Source organism: Anomalospiza imberbis, chromosome 10 (genome assembly GCF_031753505.1).
Source record: "Anomalospiza imberbis isolate Cuckoo-Finch-1a 21T00152 chromosome 10, ASM3175350v1, whole genome shotgun sequence".
NCBI classification, from domain to species: domain Eukaryota; kingdom Metazoa; phylum Chordata; class Aves; order Passeriformes; family Viduidae; genus Anomalospiza; species Anomalospiza imberbis.
The window spans coordinates 2,966,096-2,992,877 of NC_089690.1; the positions used below are offsets into that span (position 1 = coordinate 2,966,096).

At 43.4% G+C, this 26,782-nt stretch overlaps 1 protein-coding gene across 7 annotated transcripts in view; it reads right to left on the bottom strand.

Moving 5' to 3' along the window:
* Positions 1-25,328, bottom strand: part of BCHE (butyrylcholinesterase) — a 50,416-nt gene extending 25,088 nt beyond the window's left edge. The window contains exons 1-2 of one of the 7 annotated variants that reach the window (XM_068200214.1): positions 25,175-25,326; positions 17,513-17,575 (exon numbers count right to left, since the gene is read on the bottom strand). In XM_068200214.1, coding sequence (XP_068056315.1) covers positions 17,513-17,528 — 16 coding nt within the window. In that variant the 5' untranslated portion in view covers positions 17,529-17,575; positions 25,175-25,326. The other 6 variants (XM_068200218.1, XM_068200213.1, XM_068200219.1 and 3 more) reach the window with 6 other exon arrangements.
* Between the last annotated feature and the right edge of the window lie 1,454 nt (positions 25,329-26,782).

The following is a 26,782-nucleotide window of genomic DNA, read 5'->3' on the forward strand; positions in this document are numbered from 1 at the left end:
AGCTGAGTATATAAATGCTGATTATGTATCCCATTTAAGCACCCTAATAATCTTATTTACCCCAACCTTTTCAAATAAAACCTCAGCACCATCCTTGAAACTGAAAATTCACAAAAAACCAATTTGCATAAATCCATTTCTATGGTTTACATATCTGAAAATGCTCAACAAAGCTCCCTTCTATTTTTTTTTTTTTGCTTGTTTTCCTGTCACACATCCCATGCTTTGTCCTGTCTCTTTAAACAGGCTATTCTTTGTTAATGAGGCGCACTCGTGTCCTTAAAAGGAATGAGGATAATTTCTCTGGAAAATACAGCTGTGGCCTAATTTGAGCTCCTCCTGCTTGTTTGCCTGTTCTTGGAAAGAAAATGCAGCAGAGGGGAGGAAGGGAAGATTTTGTGCAAAGGGGCTCCTGACTTTGAGACAGCATCAAAGGAGCAGGGAGAAATCTTCAGGGACAGTATTTTTAGCATTCATCTAAACAGACAGAAAATAGATTAATTTTGGAAAAGATAAAGATTTATGGTTGTTTTATTAAAATAAAATAGATGAGGTGGCGAATGGGGGCGATAGACGTCAGAGTTGGTCTTACATTCCACCAAGAATTCAGCTTGACTGACAGAAGCCTACAACTGCCCCATTTTTGATTAAATATTAGAGATGCGACTTGTCAGCTCATGGGGTCCAGCAGGTCCCAAGGAGTTTGGGTCAGGACAACTCGCCCTAGCGTGGGCAGGAGGCTCAGTCACACATTCACTCCCCTCTCTCTGTGGCTCCCCTCTCTCTGTGCCGGGCATGGAATCAGGGAATATCCTGAGTTTGAAAGGTCCCACAAGGATCATCCAGTGCACCTCCTGTCCCTGCACAGACACCCCAACAATCCCACCCTGGGCATCCCTGGGAATGTTGTCCAAACCTCCTGGAGCTCTGGCAGCCTCGGGTCTGTGCCCTTCCCTGGGGAGTCTGGGCAGTGCCCAGCACCCTCTAGGGGAAGAATCTTGTCTGATATCCACCACAAACCTCCACAGAGACCAAAACAAGAGCCTGTATTCACCCCAGTTTGCTAAAACATTCAAGCCTAAATCCCACTGTCTTTGAGAGAACTGGGCATAACTTACCCGATTTGCTGAGTATTTCCAGCCTGCTAAACCAACACAGACTTGGGATTATTTTTTTTAACACAGCACACTTCATTTTAAAATTCTCTCAAGATGATTTAAAAGAGGCCATGGAAGGAGAGGTGAGAAGAATTATTTGGTTTGCTCTGTAAATCTGTGCTTAAAAAAATCATTGGTGTCGAGCATCCCAGGGCTCCTCTCAGCCCCTGTGCAAATCCAAACCCAAAATCCTGAAAAGCCACCAGAGCTGGGAGAAGAATTATGATGGAGAAGGGATGGAGGAGGGATGCAGTTGGGTTTTGGAACACCCAGTAACACTATGAGAGGGGAAAAGTTATTTCTCTAAGTCTGTTGTGACACTGTTACTTCACTGAATTTGATCATGACCAAACCACAACAAGCTGGAAATAATAAGGTATTTAAAATATTGTCATTATAAAGAGAAAATGATGCTAAGAAAAGCAAGAGACTTTAAAGTTCCTAAAGATTAATCCACCTAAATACTAATTAAAATTAATTCTCCTCCTGCACTTTCCTGTTAATTAAAAAGAGATGTGATAAACAATGTAGCATTGCAAAATATAGAAGCAATAGTTTAGATCATAATAGTAGTGAGAAAATAACCACAAAAATTTCAGTTCTGTCGCTTTTAAATTAGCTCTGGCATTTCAAAGAACAAGCTGGATCAAGCTTGAAAAACACAGAAGTTTTGTGCTACTGAATGAGAGGACTCAGCCACTCTCAGGTCACTCTGCTAATATTAACAAAAGTAGCAAGTGACAGAGGATTATTATTACACCTTGAATGCCTGGCAAATATTACATTTCATAAGGATTTTAATGCTGCTTTAAACCAAACTCAGCAATGTGAAGCAAACTGAACAAAACAAACATTACTGGATTATTACAATGAGAGTAAAAGGGTCAGAAGATTGCTTTAGCTCATCAACACCAACCCAGCAGAATTATAGCATGCAGTGTATTTGCATATTCTAAAAACCTGCTGCTGTAGTAGTTTCCCCCAGCAAAAGTTGAACAGACACTACTTTTGCATTCTTATTCAGCGAGGGAACACTATTTATTTCAAAGCCTCTTTCCACTCCCTTGCAAATCTTTACCCAGCCAAAAAATCTATACACCGGACTACATAATCGCTATTTAAATGGGAAAGATGGTTGAATTAATAAGTGATTTCTAGCTCAGCTTAATTTACTTAGCCCAGGATCCCTTGAATAATGCCAAAGTCTGCTACACACACTGTTCCATTTGCAGAGCAGAGGCAGCTTCCCCCGGAGAGCAACAAATGGGCAGAGCAGAGCGTTCCCAGAGATCCCAATCCCCGCGCAAATCAAGCTGAACCGCAAATTATCCTGGCAGGCAGAGATGTGCAAAGAGAGAATCACTTACCCTGCTTCTATTACAAGAAACTACAAAGTTTTTAAGAGTGGGGATCTTGGGATCCCTGGGGGAAATGCAGTGGTGCAGCTGCTGCTTTAAGCCCGTAAATTGGCCGGTGCTGACATTATAATCAACTCTTTCTGACATGGAGCTCGCGAGAGTTGGCAGCAGCCGCTTGATCTGCCTCCCATCCCACATCTGCTCCCAGAGCAGCCCTGGAAATGCTCCAGGGACAACCCCAGGCTGGGCAAAACCAGGCACAAGGCTGGGGGAACACAGCAGGGATTTGTTCCGAGCGTGGGGCATCTGTTTTATAAGAATAAATACAAATGTAAATAATTCAAGCCTCTCATCTTGCTTAGAGCATTCTCTCACCTGTATTTTTTATTTTTTTTTTCTGTACTCAAACCTCAGATTTTCATTGTAAATAAGTATTTATTATTGGTTTTAACAGCTGTGGCAGGTAAAACAGGAATGTGCCCTGCCTGGACATGTCAAGCACCAGCTGCATACTTGGCTCCTGCCCATCCAGGCTGTGGCACAGATCTGCATGGTCCCCTTCTGATTTTAGGGTTAAAAATGGGACCCACGTGCTGTCACATGCTGCTTGCTCTCGTTTCTTAAGCCTCAAACAGGAAATCACCCGTGGTGCTGAGCACACCTGATATCCTCCTTTTTCCTGAGGCTCCTCAGCATTTTTCCCACCAGAATTCCACGCTGCAGGTGCAAAGCCAGGCTGAACCATGGCTGGGGGACGTGTCCTCAACACAGCATTAAAATGCAAAAATTCTGCAGGGTACAGATGAAAACAGAGGGGTGGGGAAAAGAAAAAATTCCATACACCACCCTTACAAACTTTCTTGTCAAACCCCCTTGTTGTTCCCTGAACAACTCCATGGAACCAGAAAGCCACCCCTTGGAGCTGGGACTGCTGTCCCCCATCAGCATCTGCTCTCTAGCTCTGCTCTGACAATAAAAAAAAAAAAAAAAAAAAAAGCAATTTTTCCACAGTTTAAGCCTTTTTTTCCTGCTGTCCACATTTGCTTCCCCCTTTAGAGCCAAACACAATTACCTTCCCTGTTTAATAATCAAACTACAGCTCTGTTTCAATTACACAAAAGCAATATTTGGCAACGCATAGAACAGGAATAAAGCAGAAATAAAAAGTTAAGGATGAAGTTTATAGACCTTAATATGGAGATTACAAGTGGGGTTTTTAAAGCCAGCATGGGAATTCGTGTTTTAACAGAGGAAAGTTCAAGAAAGCAGGATTATTTCATTTCTCCTGGTAATTTCACCACATCCTTTATAACCAGACCTTCCACAGGTATTTTGCATGGATATGTTCACTGGAGAAAATATGTCCCACTCTAAACCTAAACCACCATGGCAGGGGTTGGAACTGGCTGATTTTTAGGATCTCTTCAACCCAGGCCTTTTGAGGAATCCATAATTCTATGAAAAATCCCTAAACTTTCAGCACAGAACTGTCCAATATAGTGGGATTGCAGCATTCTTAACTAAGATTGTTAACTCAGCAGTTTAATAGAATTATTTAATAATAAAATAGTGATATAATATTGTAATAATAATATCTATAATAATAAAACATATATTAATAATCATTGACAAAATATATGATAATAAAGGTTTTAATAATAAAATTTTTAACAATATAATTTTTTAAATAATAAAATTCATTCAGAATTATTTCTGGTGACAACTCTTGCCGATCAAAACCTTTCAAGTGCAGGAAACACTAAATGGTGCTACTCAAACTTGAGGGAGTTCTCAATGTTTCAGCATTTGCTGCCTTTCTCTGCTGCCTCCTCAGCCCATTTGGGGACGTGGCCAGGTGACACACACTTCCTTCATTTCTGTTACATCAGAGGGATGAATCATAAACCCTAAATCTTGTTAGAGGCCACTTTAAAGCAAATTTCAGATGCTTATGACCATGCTTGTGCTCTCAACCTCTTTGCCTTGAGCAGCAGAGAAGCGGCAGGAGACTCAAAGATGAAAAATGCTGCTTCTGGCTTCCTCTGTTTTCAAACATTGTCCGTTTCTTCCTTCATTTGCTGTCAAGGCTGTGCCTTCCCCTCCCTGCTCCTCTTCAGAGAGCCCAGGGCACCCGGAGCAGCCTCCTGCTCCGAGGCACTGCTTTACTAAATGCAATCTGTGGAGTTTTCTGACAAGGTGACCCTGGAATAAGTGAATCCACTGTCTCAGGCTGTTTCCAAGGCACCAGGAAACTCCAAGTTCAGCCTTGGGGTTACCTGGATGTCTTCAGGTGACTGTCAGACCTCTCCACTATTGTCTTTCAGCCTAATGTTAGCCTATTGTGCTGTACTTTTAAAGGAAACTAAGCCAAATTCTATATTTTTTCCCCTTTAATTAAAAAAATTAACATATAAATTAAAGTTTCACAACTGTGTGCTGTGAGAGGAAACACTTCTTTTTAGTTATTACTTAGCTTGCTAAAAATACCTGGGCGAAAATTAGAGATTAAATACATTTAATGCCCTCAGTAATTGTGTGGAGAGTCGTCATTTTCTCAGTGATCCTATGGGAGAGTGGAAGAAAAGGAGATTCAAACCAGTGGGAGAATTATTATATATATATATATATATATATATATATATATATATATATATAAATACACCTACATACCTATATGTATTTATACTCAGGGGTTTTGCCTTCTTATTTTTTTAAATATCTCTTTCCATCTATGTAATGAGGTTTTATAAGGTAATGTAATTTCTTTTTTTATTTAGGGCAAGGTTCTTAAAAATGGCCACAAAATATGAAAGTGTCTTTTTGTTATTTCATGTGTCCATGTGAAATCATTGTCACATTGACACAGGGACTTTGATCAAAGAAATGTCCAAGCGTCTGAAGAAATGGAAGCAAAGTTCAGCTCTGGGGAAAATTGATATTTTTTGGTCTAAGAAGTTTAGAGAAGAATAGATATAATATATAAATGTATATGGAAATACATAAAAAACATTTACTATAAAAATATGGTATTTTTTTGTGATTTAGTTCACAATTAACTGCCCCTCAGGATGTTACCTAAGCATTATTAATATCCTAAGTCACACACACTCCATATTGTCACAGAATCATGGAATCCCAGGATGGTTTGGGTTGGAAGGCACCTGAAAGCCCATCCAGTGCCACCCTGCCATGGGCAGGGACACCTTCCACCGTCCCAGGCTGCTCCAAGCCCTGTCCAGCCTGGCCTTGGGCACTGCCAGGGATCCAGGGGCAGCCCCAGCTGCTCTGGACACCCTGTGCCAGGGCTCAGCACCCTAACATGGAACAATTCCTTCCCAATATCCCACCTAAACCTCCTCTCTCTCAGTTTGAAGCCATCCCCTCTTGTCCTTTCACTCCGTGCTCTTGCAAATTATCTCTTTCCATTGAGCTTCAGGACTTAGCAGAGCTGAGAAATCTTCGAGAGAGAAAAATATTTGGAGAAATAAATATCTCAGACGTTTCTGGTGGAAAACATGAGCCTCTCTCCCAAGGTGTTCTCTGACCTTGCACCTGAAGATCCCATTCACCAGATTTGGCTCTGCCCTCCTAAGCCATCCACAGCTCAAAAACAGCACCTGGGCTCCTGCCAGGATAACTGGGCTGAAAATCCTTGAAAGTGTCACCTCGAAGTAAAGGATGTCACGCACCTAGAGTGGGCATGTCTGAGGAAATATTTACATGCCCACAATATGTAAAAGTAGGAAACATCCTTATTTTTTTAATGTCTGAGAGGGAAATCAATAAGACAATTATATCCAAACTATATTTGATGTAATTTCTGTGAAGATGTGGGGAGACTGCTTTAAACCTCGGCCTTGGTAAACTCCCCTGGGAGGGCTCAGCTCTCTCTCTGATCCCTGGCTGGATTTCCACACCGAGCATCTGTGTGACCTTGGCTCGAACCTCTGAGCAAATCACCCCGTCGTGAGAAAAAGCTGTGAGGGAAACAAGTAAACTCGAGCTCTACAGGCTCCAAAAGGTCAAACTGCAGACAGGGGGAAGATTGCTGAGAAGGGGACAGTTAGCAGCTCAAGGACTCGCAGGGAAACACATCAAAGCTGCGAGCTGTGAAATTTTCAGGTTAAAAAAAAGCCCACAGAAGGTGGGAGCTCAGCAGCAGCAGTAAGGAATTACTGATGCTCAGCTCTGGGGCTCGCAGCCACGTTATTCTACTGTGAATATTAGGAAATAAATCATTGCCTTGTCCTTCGAGCTTATCCTGCTTGCAGAGCATCTTTTCATGCCCAAACACAGTGACCCCGAAGGGTTACACCTCTCAACCATTTCTGTGTTTCTTTTCCCAAATCTCACCTTGTATAACCATGTCCACGTGTATAGCCATGGATTTAAACCAGGGACACACTAAATAAAGCTGGACAGGGATGAAGTGTTGCTACAGATGATTGTAGCTGATGGTCAAACCCATCTGAAATTGTGCTATTATTCTGCTTATTCCAAAAAGCCTCACCCCAGAGGGGTTCCAGGGCCAGCAGAAGTGCCCAACAATAGATCTGAAGGGTAATTTGATAATATCAGGAAAGGTGTTTCAGATACACATCATGAAAATGGGTACCAATTTATTAAGCATACATAAGACACTAACACTCATGTAAGCCATTAAACATGATTATATTTTCCCCTTATTGATTCAATTATGATCTGCTGTACCTTTCTCCTTATTACTCTAATTATAGATCAGTATAATTTCCTCTTTATTAGTACAATTATGGTCTGTACTTGTATAAATATCTTGGAGAAATCAGAGCCACTGAGAAAATACAGCCAGTGAAAAGATAAAGACATTATATTATTATTATTGTTGTTGTTGTTGTTGTTGTTGTTGTTTTCAATGTTAGCATATTCTTAGTTCCTTGTGGTATTATGTAATTCTATACTTTGCCTTTTAGTGATCAGGTTCAATGAAGAAAATAAAAAATTATTAATGTGTGCTCAACATGACTTGCATGCCATTATTGCAGCCTGGTGTTTAGCTTGTAAGAAAAAAATTAATTAAATTGTAATTTAGGTTTTGTTTGTATGACTTTTTTCCCTTTCTGTTTCCTGGTTCTTTCCTATAGATAGTACAGCTCTAATTGTTTAAAATAAAGATATTTGAATTCCCATGATCACCTAACAACAGCAGCTTGAAATTCTCCATTTTATGCCCTCCCATACCAAAGCTCTGCGAATAACTAAGAAGTTTGGTGGATCAATGAGCTCATTTGAATCTCTTAAGTAGAATTTGTATCTGAGAAGTGGGAATTCTTCCCAGTCCTCCCAATTCTCACTATTTTAGCTTTGTCTAACATGATCCTCTGCCTTTGAGTTTCTGCACCCACAAGAGAGATGACATCTCAGATGGAAATGCCATAAGGATGTTCAAAGGTTCAGCCTAAGCCACTACAGTTTTCAGATTCCAATTTCATCCAGCACAATGAAAATAGGAATGAAAAAATTGATCCTGACACTAGGACCTGCTGGGACCTGTGGGTGGGAAGTTACAGAGGGAACAAATTCAGCGTGTCCCAGTCTGCAATCCCATAAAAGGGTCATGGCTCCTGAATATGTCACAACCATGGATTTTAGTGGGGATAATTGGGTGTTTGTCACGAGATAAAGCCTCAGGTCCACTGGTGCCCTGCAGTAGGTCTGAAGTTTGTGGAGAGGAGGTATGAAAGGTCACTGCAGCCCCCATGCAGCCAGGCTGCACCTTCCCAAAACTGTGCTCCAGCAGGTGGAAAACAGAGGGGACGGAAGGATTTAAAAGATGTGCGGATGTGGCACTTGGGGATAGTTTAGTGGTGGGCTTTAGCAATGCTGGGTTTGTGGTTGAACTTGATCTTACAGGGCTTTTCCAACCTAAATGACTCTGTGATATGTTGGTCAATATCAGCACACGCTTTATTTTTCCTCATAATTACAAAAAATATTCCAGAGCCATTTTCCCTTTGTTTTCTATAATTCCTAGCAGATTTGATATTTTTGGCTTTTTTGTTTCATGAAAGAAATATAACTTTGGGTGTAACAGATGAGCCTGGAAGAGGCTGTGCTTATTTTGTTACCAGTGGGGCACCACATGCTGATCACCTCCAAAGGGTCATGCCCAGATCCCATTGGGAAACGGGCCTGGCAAAGCTCTTCCCCAGCACAGAAACAAACTTCTCAGGCTGGGTGGCTTTTCAGCAGAAGGCTACTTTGTCCTGTGGATGTGCAAGTGTTGTGTAAGCAGGAAAACCTCATTATAAACATCTGTGCAAATTGCTCAGGAAGACGCCGTGATGGGCGAGGAGCAGATAATCCATCACAGGACCATCTGCTTGGAAAAACAGCCCTGGCAGAACAGGTGGCTTCCTGCTAAAAAACAGGAGACTCCCTCAGGTGTTGCTGTATGTTTATACATTAAGTACATAACACTAAGTGAAAGGTAAGATGATGTTCAAAATACGATGCTCAGTATGGATTTTGAAGGTACAGATGAAAATATTGAGGCCACATTGATTCCAAAGCCTGTCCATGTAGAACTATTAGGAAATATTTTATTATAGAGGAGTCAGAATTATCTTTAATAACAGTACATTCTGCTCATGATCATCCTGCCCTAGGCAGATCCCTGATGGTTCATGCACCCCATAAACTTCTCTTTCCTTCCTCCCACTTTTATTTGCACAATGGAAACCGTACTAACCTAAAACACCAACTTTTCCAGTCCCTTGCCCTCTATCATGTCAGAGCATTTCAACTCCAAAAATGATCCTGCAGTGTACTTTCCCTTAGTAGGAGCTGCAAGAGGTCAAAACAGGAAAGGAAAGCTTCAGTGCAGTGCTGGAGAACCTGGCAGAGCTCGCGGACCTCGGCTGGGGAGGGGAGTTTTAGTGGCTGCAGGAATGTTCTGATTCTCTGCTCATTCTCTTCCTTTTGCCTGGAGGCAGGTTCCGTACAAAATGCATGAAAAGAGTCCAGGGTCTGAAAGACTTTCTGTTTAAGTTGTCAGACCAAGGAGTCTGGGAAATTGAAAAATGTGCCTAAGATCATAAGAAAAGACTGGATTGCATTCAGACACCCAGAACTTATGGACATCACCATCCTTTTTGGTTTGTTTTAAATACCCCACTGTTATAGCTGCAGTTTTCTAGTTTTTCTCTCAATATATCACCAAAAGTAAGGACCTTTTGATGATCATCTTGACTAAAAGCATCATTTCCATCCATTCCCCACAGTAAACAGAAGTCAGCCCTTGGGATTCAGAGGCTGCATTTTCTAGAAGTCACTACAGGCTAAAAGATGTTATTTAGAATATTCCTGGGCTCCTTAGCTGGCAGCCATCCCCTGGGGAAGGAAAACCACTTTGGATCAGCCCACCCAGGAACTGCCAGTGCTTCTTATTGGAGCCACCAGCAGGGCTGTGAATCTTGTGTGCACAATAATCAACCCCAGTGAAAGATGCAGTGAGGGTTCTTTTTGGAAATGGATTTGGAAAGCACAGATGGAACCTCATGGCACAAACCCCTGTGCCTTAATTTTTGCCAAAGCAACAACTTGCTCACGCTGGAGAAAGCCCACAGGTGGGCGGGTGGGTGCTGCTGAGTTTCACATGGATTGCCTTCCCTCAGCTTCCATAAAACAAAATCACAGCTTCATTAAAGCTGGCAAAGACCCTCATACTATTTCCCAGAGCCCCTGGAGGAATAAAGCACGATGGTGAGGACTCGCTCAGTGAAAGAATTCAAGTGATTTTAATTTTCGTGTTCACACAAAAGGAAATTTAAAAAAAAGGGCAAATACCATCATCAGCTGCTGAAAACATCAGAGGTTTTGAATGTCACACAAAGAATTGGAAGTGCCTGTGGGGTTGTTTCTCTGATTGAGCCCATTTGTACCTGTATCACAAATGAGCTGCCCTCCCCACTGAAAGGCCATTTACCAGTGGTTAGGATTTAACCACTGAAAAGGGAAAAGCAATTTGCTTACCTTCCTATGCTGCCTTTCCTCTCCTCCTCCTCCTCCTTTTATTACACACCCCCCTCCCCAAATTTTAATCACAATTAATGTTGCCAAAATATCTGCAGTGATGTCTTTCCATGCAGAGTGTAAATTAATTCCTCTAGTAAATGTTAACAGCAGCCGTAAAACAGCAAAACAACACCAAGAAAAGCAATCAATAAAAATCTGTACAAAAATTAAGTATTGGTGCATGAGATAGGAAAGGGCCTGAATCTGAGTGTTTTATAGAGAAACCTGGAAGTTATTCCAGAGAAGATGGGCAAGGAGTAAAATTTATCAAATGTTGCTGGGATAATTAAACCAGAACAGAGAGGAAACAAGATGTCTGACCAAAGGGAATGTAAGTGAATGGATCCAGCTCTTTCCATGCTTCCCAAATCATTGTCCCTCTGGGCTTAGGTGATCTCAGAGTGTCACCATGCAAATGATTTTCAGCTAATGCTGAGACAGGTGTTACCATGATGGGTGCCTGGGCAGGGGGAATTTAGTTTGTGCTGAGCATCTGGTGCACAAGAAATGGGGATTCAGTCTTTGGGATCAGCACAGAGGTTCTCCAGAGTGGGAGAAAAAAAAATACAAATTAAAAAAAATATAAATAAATAAATAAAAAGAAAGCAGAAGGTCTGCAGTGCTAACACCACCAGAACATTTTGCTCGGAAAGCTGTGCTGGGTCACTCCACGGCTGGATTCATGCAAGGATGATCAGCTACGAGCCACCTCAGTGGAAAAAGACCTTTCCAATTATGACAAGGAGTGTCTGGTGGGAGCAGAAAGGTGGGACCCACCCAGGGAAACTCACAAAGCAACTTTTGTCAGCCCACACAGGGTATGCCCACAGGAGTGTCAGGCAGTAGGAGCTGGCAGAGTTGTGTGGAAATGTTTATGGGAAGCACTGAGGAACTGAGAGGAGATTGCCTGGGACATAGCCAGCCAGAAATGGGGTCTGGAGTTTTTGGCAGGAGCTGGAATCTCAGTAGCAGTATAAACAAGAGGTGGGATGAGGGCAGGCCTTGAGGAGGAGTCTGTCCAAAGGCACAGGAAGGGCTCTGGCACCATCAGGATGAAATAAACCCATCCTAACCCAGTTATTAGCATTGTGTCCCTTTGACACGATGCCTGGAGTGTCTCTCCACGGGGCAGCTGCTGGATTGCATCATCTCACAGCACAGCATGGAGCTATTAATGGCTTTTAATGTGATCCCCTGGATCCTGACAATACCTGCCATTAGGCAGGCCTTAATCACAGGGTCACAGATATTGATGTGCTTAAATCATTAAGCAAAGACTCAAAATGCTCTTCATTCACATGAAAATTATGAAATTTCAAACTAGAGCATCCACAGATCCAGTGCATGCTGGAAGAAATCTGAATTTTTATTCTCCACGTGTCCACCTATTTTTGGGTTAATGTCTGAGAGTTACAACCAGCTTTTCAAAAATATAACCAAAAAATATTGCCGTTCATTTCCTTGGCAGACTGCTTGCATCACTTTAATTTAGGAAGCAAACCGTGTTACAGCAACCACAGACATGTAAATGAGGCAAAAAATCGTGCTCGTTTTGTTGCTTTCCAAATTTAAGCTGACCTAAATAATTTAATACAAAATTTACAGCAGTGAGAACACAATTTGGTGGACAAATATGGGAACACAGTGAATTTGTACGACAGAATTTGTCCTCCTCTGGGTAAAGGATGATTCACCATCTGTGTGTACTGAAAGCAGCTTTCACTTTGGGGGCAGACACAGTGCAGACCCTCTCTATTATCCCTCAATTTAGCATTGAAAAAGGAGAATTTTCCTTTATGCCAGCAGGAAAACTGGGATTGTTTTCCAAGTGGGTGTTTGAGACTCATTTGTCAACATTTTGCTCTCTATAAGTGCCTGAAAGGGGATCACACACAGCTGGGTCTTGTTTTTCAGGTGACAAGTGGCAAGACCAGAGGGGACAGCCTCCAGTGGCCCAGGGGAGGTTTGACTGGGTAACAGGAAAGATTTCCTCACTGAAAGGGTGAAAGGCAATGGAACCATCCCTTAAAATGTTCCAAAAATGGGTGGGTGTGGCATTTGGGAACAAAAAAAAAAAATAACATGAACAACTTATGAATAATTAAAGAAATACAGGCATTTTAATTTTTCAGTTATTTTGGTAACAGTGCAAGTAATATACTTTTCTTCCTTTTCTTATTAGTTAGGAATTTGTCATTGACTTGAATAGGTGACTTTAGTTTTTAAAGTGATGACAGGTGGCAGATTCTCAGGTGAAAAACTTTGCAACTGGAATTTGCTTGTGACATTACTAAATTAATGTGTATTTGTATGCCTTAACGGATCTAGAATGTTAGAATAAGTAAATTTTCTAGGTTGATCTAGTAGCATTGCATGGAGTAATGATAGCAGTATCATGAATAAACTTAGTAACATACATTCTAGGGTATTTTTAATACACAGTAGCCCATACTTGAGACAGAAACGTAATACTTTCTTAGTACCTGTAATAGAATCAGCTATCAGAGACTTGTTCAATTTGATTTTAGTAAACATAAACAACAATAATGAATATTGTACGATGAATTCTAGGGCATATTTAGTAAACAGCTGCGTATATTTGTAACCCTTGTGTGACACCCTTTCTATAGTTTTACCCTTAGCACTTGTTACTAGTTTATTAGAGTCTGTGGACTATGAGAACCTTTGTGTAGTTGAAGCAGTAGAGGGACGGGTGTCTGTGAAGCTTTGTTGAGGTTGGAGGGGTAAGAACCTGGTGCTGCTTTTGTTGGCACTGCTTTGGCTGGAGCTGTTAGATTTTTTTTTTGTTTACCTCTTCACTGCCCATACATGGGGAACCGCTGGCTTCCCGCAGAGCTTGGTGAGAGTGTGGCCTGCTCCTGCTGCCGGGAGGTAGCTGTTCTACGTGGCCAAAACCTTTTTTTTTTGGGCAGGATTGTTTACTAATATTCCTATAATATAACACTCCTGCATGCTCTTTACCCCCTGCAGGGGCTTTCGCCACGCTCTGGCAAACTTACCCTTGATGTCTGGAGATGTTGCAAGGCTCTGAGGGGCTGTGGCAGTGCCAGGATGGGCCAAGGCGGTTGGAGTGGCTCTGCTTACGGGTTTGACATCTGCAGCTCTTGATGATGTAATTCCTAGACCCACCAATGGAGGTGGGCTGGGGGCGGGGCCATGCTGACTGGAGGCGTGGCTGTGTTCCACGGGGGTTGGTTTGGGGACAGGGCCACACCCACTGGAGGCGTGGCTGTGTTCCACAGGGGTTGGTTTGGGGACAGGGCCACACCCACTGGAGGCGTGGCTGTGGTCCACGGGGGTTGGTTTGGGGACAGGGCCACACCCACTGGAGGCGTGGCTGTGTTCCACAGGGGTTGGTTTGGGGACAGGGCCACACCCACTGGAGGCGTGGCTGTGTTCCACAGGGGTTGGTTTGGGGACAGGGCCACACCCACTGGAGGCGTGGCTGTGTTCCACAGGGGTTGGTTTGGGGAAAGGGCCACACCCACTGGAGGCGTGGCTGTGTTCCACGGGGGTTGGTTTGGGGACAGGGCCACACCCACTGGAGGTGTGGCTGTGTTCCATGGGGGTTGGTTTGGGGACAGGGCCACACCCACTGGAGGCGTGGCTGTGTTCCACAGGGGTTGGTTTGGGGACAGGGCCACACCCACTGGAGGTGTGGCTGTGGTCCACGGGGGTTGGTTTGGGGACAGGGCCACACCCACTGGAGGCGTGGCTGTGTTCCACAGGGGTTGGTTTGGGGACAGGGCCACACCCACTGGAGGTGTGGCTGTGGTCCACGGGGGTTGGTTTGGGGACAGGGCCACACCCACTGGAGGCGTGGCTGTGTTCCATGGGGGTTGGTTTGGCGACAGGGCCAGACCCACTGGAGGCGTGGCTGTGTTCCACGGGGGTTGGTTTGGGGACAGGGCCACACCCACTGGAGGTGTGGCTGTGGTCCTTGGGGGTTGGTTTGGGGACAGGGCCACACCCACTGGAGGTGTGGCTGTGGTCCACAGGGGTTGGTTTGAGGACAGGGTCACACCCACTGGAGGTGTGGCTGTGGTCCACAGGGGTTGGTTTGGGGACAGGGTCACACCCACTGGAGGTGTGGCTGTGTTCCACAGGGGTTGGTTTGGGGACAGGGCCACACCCACTGGAGGTGTGGCTGTGTTCCACAGGGGTTGGTTTGAGGACAGGGTCACACCCACTGGAGGTGTGGCTGTGGTCCACAGGGGTTGGTTTGGGGACAGGGCCCTGCCCTCAGGTAGGCTGGATTGGGGGTGTAGGTCCATGCTCTGACGGAGGCGTGTCCAAGCTCCACGGAGTTGGGGGTGTATCTTTGGGTCCGGGCCACTCGGCTTCAGGAGGAGGCAGTTTTGGCGTTCCTATGGTGATGGGAGGTGTGGGCAGCCCTGGCAGCAGCGGGAAGAGCAGCCAGTCTCAGGAGGAGCATGAAGCTGAGCCAAGGGCTGCCCAGCTGAAATGGTGGCGTGGCCTGAACTCCTGTAGCAGCCCCGCAGTGCAGGCACGGGCGCTCCAGTGCCACACAACAATTGCGGGGTGCCAGCACAGGCGCTCCAGTGCCACACAACAACTGCGGGGCCATACAACAACTGCGGGGCGCCAGCACTGGATGCCCCGGTGCCACACACCATCCCAGAGTGGGCGTATCCCTGCTGCCAATCATGGCTCCACCTGCCACTGGGACTAAGCTGCTCCCCTCTGTTTCGTTGCACTCCGAGGCTGTGCTGTGCAGGGGGATTGTGGAAACCAGCTTGCTAGGGAATGGCACCAGCATGGGGGTGCATTTAGGGTGGCTTGGCCACACGGAATGGCATGGATGCACACGTTGGCCATTTAATCCAGCCGCATGTTCCGTGGGTTTAGAAAGGCGCCCATCCCCCCCGGTAACTCCTCCGGTGCCCAGTCCTCGCCATATGCCTTGATATTTAACAGTCTTATTCAATCTTAGATAAGTTTCCATGGCTTTATAACTTTATCACATTTTTGTCACCTCTGGAGGCTGCTTGAATTATAAATTGGCCAGTTTGTTCCCAGGTGTTAAAGTCAAAGGCAGTTTCTTTAGTTGTGTCCAATCCGTAGTTTTTAGCCCATGTTATTAATGCTAATAATGCTTTTTCATCATAATCTACTTGCAATTCCTCAAGAAGTTTCCATACCTTTAGTACTGGGTGGTCTTGCACAGAGACAAAATCTAGATGTACAAAGTATATCTTCTGTGGGGTTTTTCTTCTATTTTCAGCTTCTCAAGTTTTTTGGTTTCACACAGCTCTTTGGCTATAATTTTTGCAGCCTTTGCTGCAAGGTGGGCTGTCCTCACCTCTGTTTTTTTCCAGCTTTTTGCTGTGGGGACAGGCTCTGCAGGCACTGCCCTGTGTCTCCCTCTGCTCTGCTCACAGGACAATTCTTGGACTGTTTTTCATCACATTGGGGTCACCATGCGTTGCTGCAGTGGTAGACACCCAACAAACCTCCGCTGGTCACCAGCAAACAGAGTTTTTTATTGTTCAGAGCTTACTTTTATAGGCAATTCAAACTTCCTGGGCCTAGACAGCTCATTAGTTTGATCTTTACAGCCCCCAGGCCCTGGACCAGTGAAATGCTTGCACCTTAGGAAGGATGTTCTTTGGTGAAGTCCCTGTCAGTCATTCCAGGGGTTGGTTTATGGAACTGGGCCGGGTTTCTTATTTATAACTGGATTAATGCTCAGTACAAGCCAGCTTCTACTGTGACATAGTGGCAACAGGAATGGTTGGACTCGAGCATCTTAAAGGGTTTTTCCAACCTTCCATGATAGGAAGATGTCCCTGGTAGTACATTAAATTATTCCTGACAATCCTTTGTGCTAACATAAAAATATGGAATAACTTTGTCAAACAGCAGGTAAGGACAGCAGAGAATTAACCCTGTCAGTGCGGCCCCAGGCATCACCCAGCACCTACAGCAGGAGGAGATGTCAGCTCTACCCAGCTGATCTGAGCTTCTCCATCCAGGCATCAACACTGTCTGCTGCCTGTGAGCAAAGCACAAATCAGTGTCTGAACTGATGGGAAATAATTACAGAGTGATCAAAGCACATCAGGCAGGGAGACCTGACATCCCTGTACTTGCCAAGAGTTTTTAGACATCTGAAAAATACTCTGGTTTCCCCAGTATGAAGCCGGATGTGTGGGAAGCTGGGGCAGCTTCTATCTCAGGGATTTGGTGTCTGTCCATGGTTATGGTTAGCTGAGGCACAGCTCAGCATCCTTCCCATGGCTGCTCCAGAGAGATTCAAGAACTGCATTATCTCCCTGTGCCTCAGTGGGATACAGGGGAAGGTTATGAACATGTGAACAGCAGTAGGAACTCAAGGAAAAGAAGAAAATATTTTTTTCTTTCTTCCTTCCTTCCTTCCTTCCTTCCTTCCTTCCTTCCTTCCTTCCTTCCTTCCTTCCTTCCTTCCTTCCTTCCTTCCTTCCTTCCTTCCTTCCTTCCTTCCTTCCTTCCTTCCTTCCTTCCTTCCTTCCTTCCTTCCTTCCTTCCTTCCTTCCTTCCTTCCTTCCTTCCTTCCTTCCTTCCTTCCTTCCTTCCTTCCTTCCTTCCTTCCTTCCTTCCTTCCTTCCTTCCTTCCTTCCTTCCTTCCTTCCTTCCTTCCTTCCTTCCTTCCTTCCTTCCTTCCCTCCCTCCCTCCCTCCCTCCCTCCCTCCCCACCATTCTACACTTTTCCAAAGCTCTTTATACAATTTTTCAGAAATATCCTCACTGCTGTTCAGAGTATTTTGTCCTTTTTATGTAACATTGTGTTTCTTCTGTAATAAACCAAATCAGAAAAATAAGTATTTTCATGAATTTCAGCAGAATTCATATACATTGGGTCACAATAATGTAAGAGAAAAGAGAAAGCTTAATATTCAGTTTAAATGCATGAATCACACATACCTCCAGTGGACTCCATCGCTTTCTTGAGAGTGATTGTGAGTCATTCCTCAGCCATGGACTGGGCTAAAGGACAAAGAGGAAGCAATGAGACATCTCAGCATTCCCGTGTGGAGACAATCCTATAGGAATATTCACTGCATAAAAACAATGAGCCTTTTGCCCCAAAGCACTTCAGTCCTCCAGTGTCTTTGAAACTCCCTTTGCTCTCAGCTCCAAAGCCACAAAGCTGAAATTAAAGGTTCTTTGTATCAAGTTAAGTAGGACTGAGCTTAACTCAGGGACTCCCCGTCTCTGGAAGTGTCCAAGGCCAGGCTGGATGAGGTTTGGAGCAACCCAGGGTGGTGGAAGGTGTCCCTGCTCATGTCAGGGGTGGAACTGGATGAAATTAAAGGTGCCTTCAAACCCAAACCATTCTATAACTCTATTATTCCGTGAAAAAGCCTTGCTCAGTGTCAGGAGCAGAGCCAGCACTGGACTGGAAACCCCTCTCTAGTCACAGTCAGTGGCTTTTGTCCCATCCTACATGATCACAAAATGAACTGAACATTTAGTTTGCAAGAGATTTTGTTCAGCACCCACATCTGCATTACTGGCAATAACACAGCCTGTGCTTCACAACCAAGCAAAACAGAAAATGTAATTAATTTTATTTGAAAATTCTTTCTGAGCAATTTGCCACCCGCTTCATTTCACTGCCACCTCAGAAGTTACACTCTGACCAACGCCACTTACTCTGAAGACACACAAGAAAGAGAATAAATATTATTATTGGTGTCTGAATATTCAGTCTATGTAAATGCATTATATACCTTGCTTGGCTTTGTCATAATAGAAAAAGCAAGGTAAACTTCAAATTTTTTCTGCTCACACTTTCCTTTTGTCCTTTTTTTTTTCCCCAAATTTTGCGTAGTACATATTGCAAGATTTTTTTTTTTCTCAGTTATATCCCTCTAGTTATTATCTTGAAAGCAAAATTCAGACATATCCAGCACCTTCAGAATCAGGGATGTTGGGAAGGACCTGTTACTTCATCTTTTTGTGCATATGCCCTTGCAGTCTGCTGGTTTCTATTTATTCTGAAAAGCTCGGGTAAAATGGAACCTTACGAATGAATTAATGAAAACAGGCTTCAGTTCTGTGCAGGCAACGAGCTGGGTTCTGGGAAAGGGAAATTCCTGTGCAGATCCTGATGCATTGGAATAACCAGAAACCACCAGGTTGTGCTGTTGCCCTTAAGCAATGCACATCACCACAGAGCTGTGCTCAGCTCCTGGCTGCAGTTTGTCTGGGAAGACCCTGAAATCCTGGAAAACCACTTCCCTCAGACTCATTTTCACTTGTGATTATATAGCTCAGTATTTTTCCCCGGATTTTGGCTCACTTTGAAAGCCACCAGAAGTGTTTGCTGGCCTTGAAATTTGGGTAGGAAGAATAAAAATAAACAGTAAAATCAAAAGTATTAAAATAATGAGAATAAAACAGTAAAAACAAAATAATTAAAAATAAATCAGCCATCAGCATAACCTTAGGATGTAAACACTGCACAGCTCACCCAAAAACTGGCAGGTTTTTTTATAGTTTATACCCAACTTATTTATTTTTCTTGCAAACTTCCAAACAAAATCAATTTTTCAGGCTTCCCATTGCATGTTTTCTAAGTACACCACAGCTAAACTGAGCAGATTTGTTCCTACAGGACTGAGCACCTCAGGCAGTGGAGTGACCCAGAGTTACTTTCCCACTCTGTCTGACTAAAGAGATGTGTTAATTGAAGAGGAGCAATTACAGTTTTCATTAAATACAGAATATTCAAGAATGGCCATGCAGAATCTGAACAAAGGTAAATCAACAAATCATAAAATCCCAGGATGGTTTGGGTTGGAAGGGACCTTAAAGATCACCCAGTGCCACCCCTGCCACGGCAGGGACACCTCCCACTGTCCCAGGTGCTCCTAGCCCTGGTGTCCAGCCTGGCCTTGGGCACTGCCAGGGATCCAGGGGCAGTCACAGCTGCTCTGGGCACCCTGTGCCAGGGCCTGCCCACCCTCCCAGGGAACATTTCCTTCCCAGTATCCCACCTAAACCTCCCCTCTCTTGCTTTAAAGCCCTTCCCCCTTTTCCTGTCACTCCATTTCCTTAAAAAAATTCCCTCTCCAGCCTTATTTTCAGCCATCCTTCCGAAGGGGCCACATAAAGTCTCCCCAGAGCCTTCTCTTTTCCAGGCTGAAAAACCCCAATTCTCCAGCCTTTCCTCCCAGCAAAGCTGCTCCATCCCTCTGATCATCCTGGTGCTTCCTCTGGACTCTCTCCAAATGTTGGGGAAGTTTGCAGAAGTAGAAGAGCAGGCCAAGCTCAGAATTACACAAGTAAAACTTTCTAGCCAACAAAAATCTGCATCTCAGTAAGAGGTGATGTTTTTGTCTCCTATTTCCACCCAGAGGTTATTCTTCCTTGAATTGATCTGAGTGCTTTCTGTAAACATTCAGAGTCCAGAACATCTGGTGCCAGATCCAAGTGAAAACTGCCACGAGCCACAGAAAACTTCCTTGTGGTTTGCTTTTCAACCCACCACCTGCCAGCCTCCCATGTGATAAAGGAAAAAGCAAACCTGGCAAAGATTCAAGGCTGGATCCTGATTCTTTCCCTCAGAAATGCAGGTAATTGGATAAAACCAGTTTTAGGGGTTTGTGGCGTGACAGATGAGACCATTCCACCACACAAACCCAAACCAGGACCCCAAATTTTTAAATTTAGAGCAAATAACTGATAGTCACATTTGGAGATGATTTAGTTGAATTTACATCGCTAAGCATCTGATTGTTTATTCTCCTCTTACCATTCCCAAAGGTTTTTAGGAGTCTTCCCCAGCTACCCTTGAACTTTTTCCTTGGTGCTGAGAAGCTTTTCCATGTTGTGTGCTTTCCTCTTCAGCCAATGCAACACCCACCATCTCCTACCTCCCCTCAAAGCACTCCAAGGAAAAAGCCTTTAGCTCAGCTTGAAAAGAAGAAGGAGGAAGAATCCTTTTCTTTCATGCACCTCGGTGGAAATACAGCAGATCAGGAGTTGTTAGAACACAAGGAACACAACTCAGGTTATTCAGCTCCCAGGTGGGAGCTGGGGCTGTCCTGGCTTGTAGAGCACCACTTCAGTAGCAGATTATGTGCTGCACAGTGGTTTTCTCTCCTAAAATAGTCTCCCAAAGGATACAACCAGATTTTTTAGCTACTGAAATTCACAGCAGCCCTTCAGAGCCTGCTCCTGTCCATCTATTTCAACGAGATGTGAATCTGTCCTTCCACAAAGAGGGTAATTATACATTGAATGTTCTCAGATTTCCTCCTGTCTAAATTATTGACAAGCAGCTGCTGCTATGCCAAGTTCAGAGTCTCAGATGGGCTGATAAATGTGAATATTTAACTCCATAATATCTACAAAGTGGGGAAAGAGGGGCAAATCCTCACCTTCCCTTTGGACTCGTTCAAAATCTTGCCCCACAGATCTGTTGAGTGCCATCAGGAAGGTCCATGGAATAAAAGCAATCTGAAGGAGATCATCCAGTGCAGGTTTTAGAAGGCTTTTGACCCAATCCATCCCCAAAGCCTATTAGGGAAATTTTAAAACTGCAGGGTAAAAGGTAATTTTCTGCCATGGATTAAAATGCATTGGTGAGATAGGGAAAACAAAGGAGAAGAAAAAAAGATCTAATTCTTGACATACAGAGAGGTTAATGTGGAGTGCCCCAAGATTTGCTGCTGGGATGGATTTTTTTTTTGTCCCTTTAAATCCCTGGGATTTAAAGGATGCAAGAAGTCCTGGCTTACTCAGCAAATATTCTGCACCTCTCTTCTGCAATAAATCCTCATGCTTGCTTTAGCTCAGGCTCCTGAGCTGCTGTGCTCCACATTGTAACAGCACCCACAAGACAGTCAGGGCACACCAGGAGGGAGCTCAATCTCCATGTAGTTCCACTGCACTAGAAATATCCCGAGGGGGGAATCTGTATTACTTGTGATTTCTCAAAAATCAGAACAAAGACATTTTTTCTTTTAAGCATCCTGCCAGTCTGAAGCTCCGCAAGGTAGATAAAACATATTTTTCCCTTGTAGATATATATTTTTAAAAAACTGGGAGCCATGCTGGTGCTGTGGAAAATGTTGCTGTTATGTGTGAATGAATGGCATCAAAAAGATTCTTTAAATCCAAAGTAAACTTTGTCTTGAAGGTTTAAGTGATACCACGAATGTGTGCAGATGTTCAGCATGAAAATAAGCCAGCAAATGGAGCCAACTGGAAAAGACAGTGGAGGAACTTTCATTCAGATAAAGATTTATGAGTCTACCAATAGAGATACTAATGGATTCAGAGGTGGATGCTTGGCTGTTAAAAAAATTAAACAAGTCAGTAAAAGTGTCTGCTTATTCTTCAAAACCACCCCAAAAAGGTTAATGTGTTTCATGGCAAACAATATGAAGCCCAAATAAATGTTTGGTGTTATTGCACATCCTCTTGATTTTGAATTGTTTCAGTCATGAGACAGAAAATATGGAAAACGTTCTGAAGGAGCAGACAGGAATGTCTTCAGGGCAGCAAGGGTCTGAAAAGCATAAAAGCAGTTTTACACAAGGTTCTGCTCCTTTTTGACCATTTCAGCTGTGCCATGTCCCAGAAGGTGACAGGCTGCCATGGGCACAGTGGTCAGAGAAACCTGACTCAGACATCCCGGGCACATAAAGCAAGATAAAAATCCTGAATACGATTAATGCTCACTATTCAGAACATAAATTCATTAACGGTCCGTCAAGCCAAAAAGTTCTCTTGGAGGTGTTATTTCATAGGCACCATGGCAGCAGGAACTGGCAGAAAACAAAGCTGAATATTTCATTTGCATTGTCAGGTGATGCAGCCATGATCTCAGAAAATCAAAATTGGTATGTGGGACTCTGGAATATTTTCATTTGCATTATAAATAATGCTGCCTAGTGGAGGACACCTAAACCACCTAATTTTTCTAAAAATGTGTTTGGGAGCTTTCCAGCTTACACAGTACTTTTACCCTTTTGAGAATAATGGAGAGCTGAAGTCAATCATTTCAGGTTTTGTGTTGCACATGCAAAGAATGCATCTTCTATTCAAGAATAGCAGTTGAGAATAGAATAGAAGAATAGAAGAATAGAAGAATAGAATAGAAGAAGAATAGAATTCTTCTATTCAAGAATAGAAGTTTTGATGATCCCTTATGGAAGAGCATTTAGCAGTCACTCATGATTGGAAACTTTACTGCCCTTTCCAGATAAACCTACACAAATCTCTTTTTAGTATAAATTTTACAATATCTTCCCTTTCTTAATGTTACACTTATATGAAGAGAACACATTTCTAAGCCACTCTAACCTATTTTCAGCTTTTTGGGGGTAAGAAAAAAAATTGCTTTCTCCCCATTCATCCAAGTAAACTTTGTCCACCCTGTCCTTATTTGAAAGCATCACCCTTGATGTGGAAGGAGCAAAACTATTACATCATTTTTTTCATTTTATGTCTTTGAGGTCAGTCTGGTAGAGCACAGGTCATCAAAAATGATAGTGCCACCAAGACATAAAAAAATAAATAGGTTTGTGTAAAATACACACATACACAGTGGAAACTTCTCCAGATACAATTTCTCTTCAAAAAGCTGCTTTATGTAATTCCATATTGACTGAAAGGATTTGCAGGATAAAATACATCCAAATTAAAATCAGCCACTTTAAAAACATGGAAAGAAAATTGCTGTGTAACAGCTACACTTCTGCCAGAGAAACCCGAGTGAAGAAAAGGGAAGAGAATCCTTTCTGAGGGTTTTACAGCTGGGAAAGCCTGGGAACTTTATTTTTCAGAATTCTTAGAATTGCAATGATTTGCTGCTATTGCTCAGGGAAACAAGAGTGCTGCTTATGGAAAAGTGTTTATGCAGAGATTGAGAAGATGAGGAGCTCTGGAGCAGCCTGGCTTCTCCAGGATCCAAAAACCCGAGCACAAGTCTATAAAATGGGATTCATCCCAGGAGGAAGAAAGCAAAGATTTAACCAAGCAGCACTGCAGGATCACAGGTGTTAATCAGCTGAGTTACCTGCAGCATCGGCCCCACAGCTGCAGCAGGTAATGATTAACTTAATTAATTGTGCCAGCTCTGGCTGCTGCAGGTGCCCTTGGGGTCAGCTGGGAGAGAAAAGGGAAGGGAGAAGGGGAAAACTGAGCACAGTTTGTGTGTCCTGAGGAAACTGGAGAAGATGAAAGAGCCACTCCTCAGGGCTATCAGGCAGGTTACATTAATAATTGGAATTTTTAACTGCAAAAGCTCTGGGGTCTTAATGCCTTTTATCAGGACTACTACTAAAAACAGAAGCCAGGCTGAGTGAAGGGAATAAAAAGCAGTTCTATTTATTGAAGGGCCTTTCGGTACATTTAGGGCAGACCAAGCCCCCCCAGGGGCTGCACCCAAAAGGGGCAACAGATCACAGGTTTGCATTTATAAGGTTGCATTGCAGGTTTGCTTTTATAAGTTTGGGCCATTTGCATATTGGGGGTTAATCTTCCCCAAATGTATTACTAAATTAATAAAATAATGATAATAAAATTATTGATTAATAAATTCATAAAATATTTCAAATGAACCTCAATGTCCTGCTAACACTTTAAAGAGAAAAGAATATATGCAGTTTCATGATCTTATTGGTTTGCACCACCCAATACTAATTGTCCCTCCAATATTCCTGTGCAGTTTTAAGGTTGACTGATTTTTTTTTTTTTTTTGACCACGCTAGATTTAGATGATGCCTCTTCCTCCCCTGCAGCTCTGCTTGTTCCTACACTGATCCCCTTTGCACAGGGGTGACCCCACATGAGCTGGGTGCAAAGCATCCCCTGGCATTTCCCTGTACCTGTTGATTTTGTAGAACCTCTCAGCATCCCCCCAGTATTACACAGAGGAGTTTGCATGTCCTTTCTGTGATTGTCTAAGGTGAAACTTCTCAGTATTTAAACATGACTGTGAAGTATTGCAATCCACTGAAGTGCTTTTCCATTCTTCAGAGTATTTCCTGTACAAGCTACTCTGGTGAGTGTCACACCTGCCCATGGCAGAGATGATCCTTAAGGTCCCTTGCAACCCAAAGATTTCTAGGATTATTTATTTTGATTTTAGAAAGGACCAACACCACATAATTTTCCCCATCAGCAATCAGTTAATTGTCCTTTTTAGGGTTCCCACAGGGGAGGAACCCCCCCCAGTTTCCTGCTTTAATCCCAAACCCAGGGCCAGTCCTGTGCAGCAGCTGCTGCAGGCTCTGGGTGCAATTCCATGGTTTTCCCGGATTCCTGGGGCTGGCTGCAGCTCTCAACACCCTCCAGCTGCTCTGCTCTGGTCCCCGTGGGACCAAGGAGGGGACAGTGCAGAGTTCAGGACTAAAGGACACCAGGGAGCCCCTCCAGCTGTGCTGCTCTCATCCTGCACCCACTGAAATGTCAGAGCTGTGGAGGTGGCGTCAAATTAACCCAGAAATGTAGGGGGGACAGCAGGGCTTTGTTTATTCACCATGACCTGCCTGTCTGATCACACCAGCACTTCCACCTCTCCCACTTTTAGCACTCTTGGATCTGAAAAGGAAGCAGAAAATCACCAACCTTGAGAGCTGGTTTTTCCGTCTGGCTGCTTCTTTCTTTGAATAAAGGAGTTTTCCTGGGCCAAGAGCTGACTAGCAAAGTAGCCAAATTATTTCTGCCCAGAATTGCTGGTTAACCTGTCAGATAAGCAGGAAGTTCAGGAGCCAGCAACACCACATGACTGCAAGGATATGCTATTTTTTATCTGTAAATAATGTACGGCAGTAACGACACTTTGGCAAACAAGTGAATGAGCCACGCACACATTTCTGCTTTCTGTGTTTGCACATTTCTGCTTTTCCTGCTTTGCTGAGACCTTTCCCTGTTATTGCTTATTTTTTATAGTTACTGATAGGACCAGGGTTTTGTATTTACTTTGAAATCCTTTCCAAGGTCCCAAAAAAGTACATACTTGTTGATTTAATTGTTTTATAAAACCATCTGGAGTTTTAATTCATGGGGTCGACTTGTCATTTGAGTGGAATTTACATTCCACATTGCTTTTATTAGAAATAAAGAAGCATTAGCATCTAGAATAACTCAGTTATTCAGTTTTCATGTTTGGTATTGCTTGGCTGTTCAAGTGTGGGACATCAGCTCAGGCAGAAAGGGCTGGTTCTGCTCAGGGAGCTGCTGGACCATTGAACTGCTTCCTTTTCCACTTCCTATTTTCTGACAAAAAACAAAACAGTTGTTTTTTTTGTTTTTGTTTTTTTTTTTTTTTTGTTTTGTTTTGTTGTGTTTTTTTTTTTTTTTAATACTATTTTCTGTGAGCAAATTAATTGACTATGAAGAAACCCCACTGTTCAGTTCCCATCAGATCTGCAGTGTTGTCACTCTCACGTTGCCACCTGGTTGTAGTGCCAGTCCTGTGTGTATTTACCATCTGAATTTCAAAACCTTGAGTCTGAGCCATTTATTTAGTCCTGAATTTTGGCCACCCAGATCAACCCAAGAGAGTTCAGCAGGACAGAACCCTTGGCTGGCTCCAGCTGCTCCCAGCCCAAGGAGCTTGGTGTTATCACGCTTTTGATCCCATGAAATGGAACATTAAATGTTTTAAAAGTTTCAAAGGTGACCATGGCCAAAGCTGAAGAGGAGGGTGACCCTCAGGAAACGTTCAAAGCCAGGCTGGTGGAGATAAAAGAGCTAAAGGAACCCCAAAGGAGTTTCCCCTGTGGAAATCCTGGGGAAGGTGATGGGAGCAGTGTCTGAGCAGGCTCTGGGAGGAAAGCTGGGCCAGGGAAATGGGTTTGAGCTTGAAAAACTCATCAGGAAACCTGACAGGAGTCTCTCAGCTGTGATTTCTGTTTATTTCTACAGCATATAAGAAAATGTGGCTTGGATTATGTAGGTTTTTTGCACCTAAGAAATACTTCACTAATGCCAATAGTGCATTATTTCAAATAAGTAACTACTGGCTTTTTTATTTTGATTATTAGTGTGTGAAAAATGTTCCCTGAGACCATAATATTTCACCTCTGGATATCTGACTTTTTCTGTGCACATTAAGACAGCTCTGCCTTTCAATATTGTAATTTGGAAATATAATCTACACACACTTCACAAGAATTTACTGTCTCTCTTGATCCTTGACCTGTTTATATAGTAATTATTAACCAGCTTAAT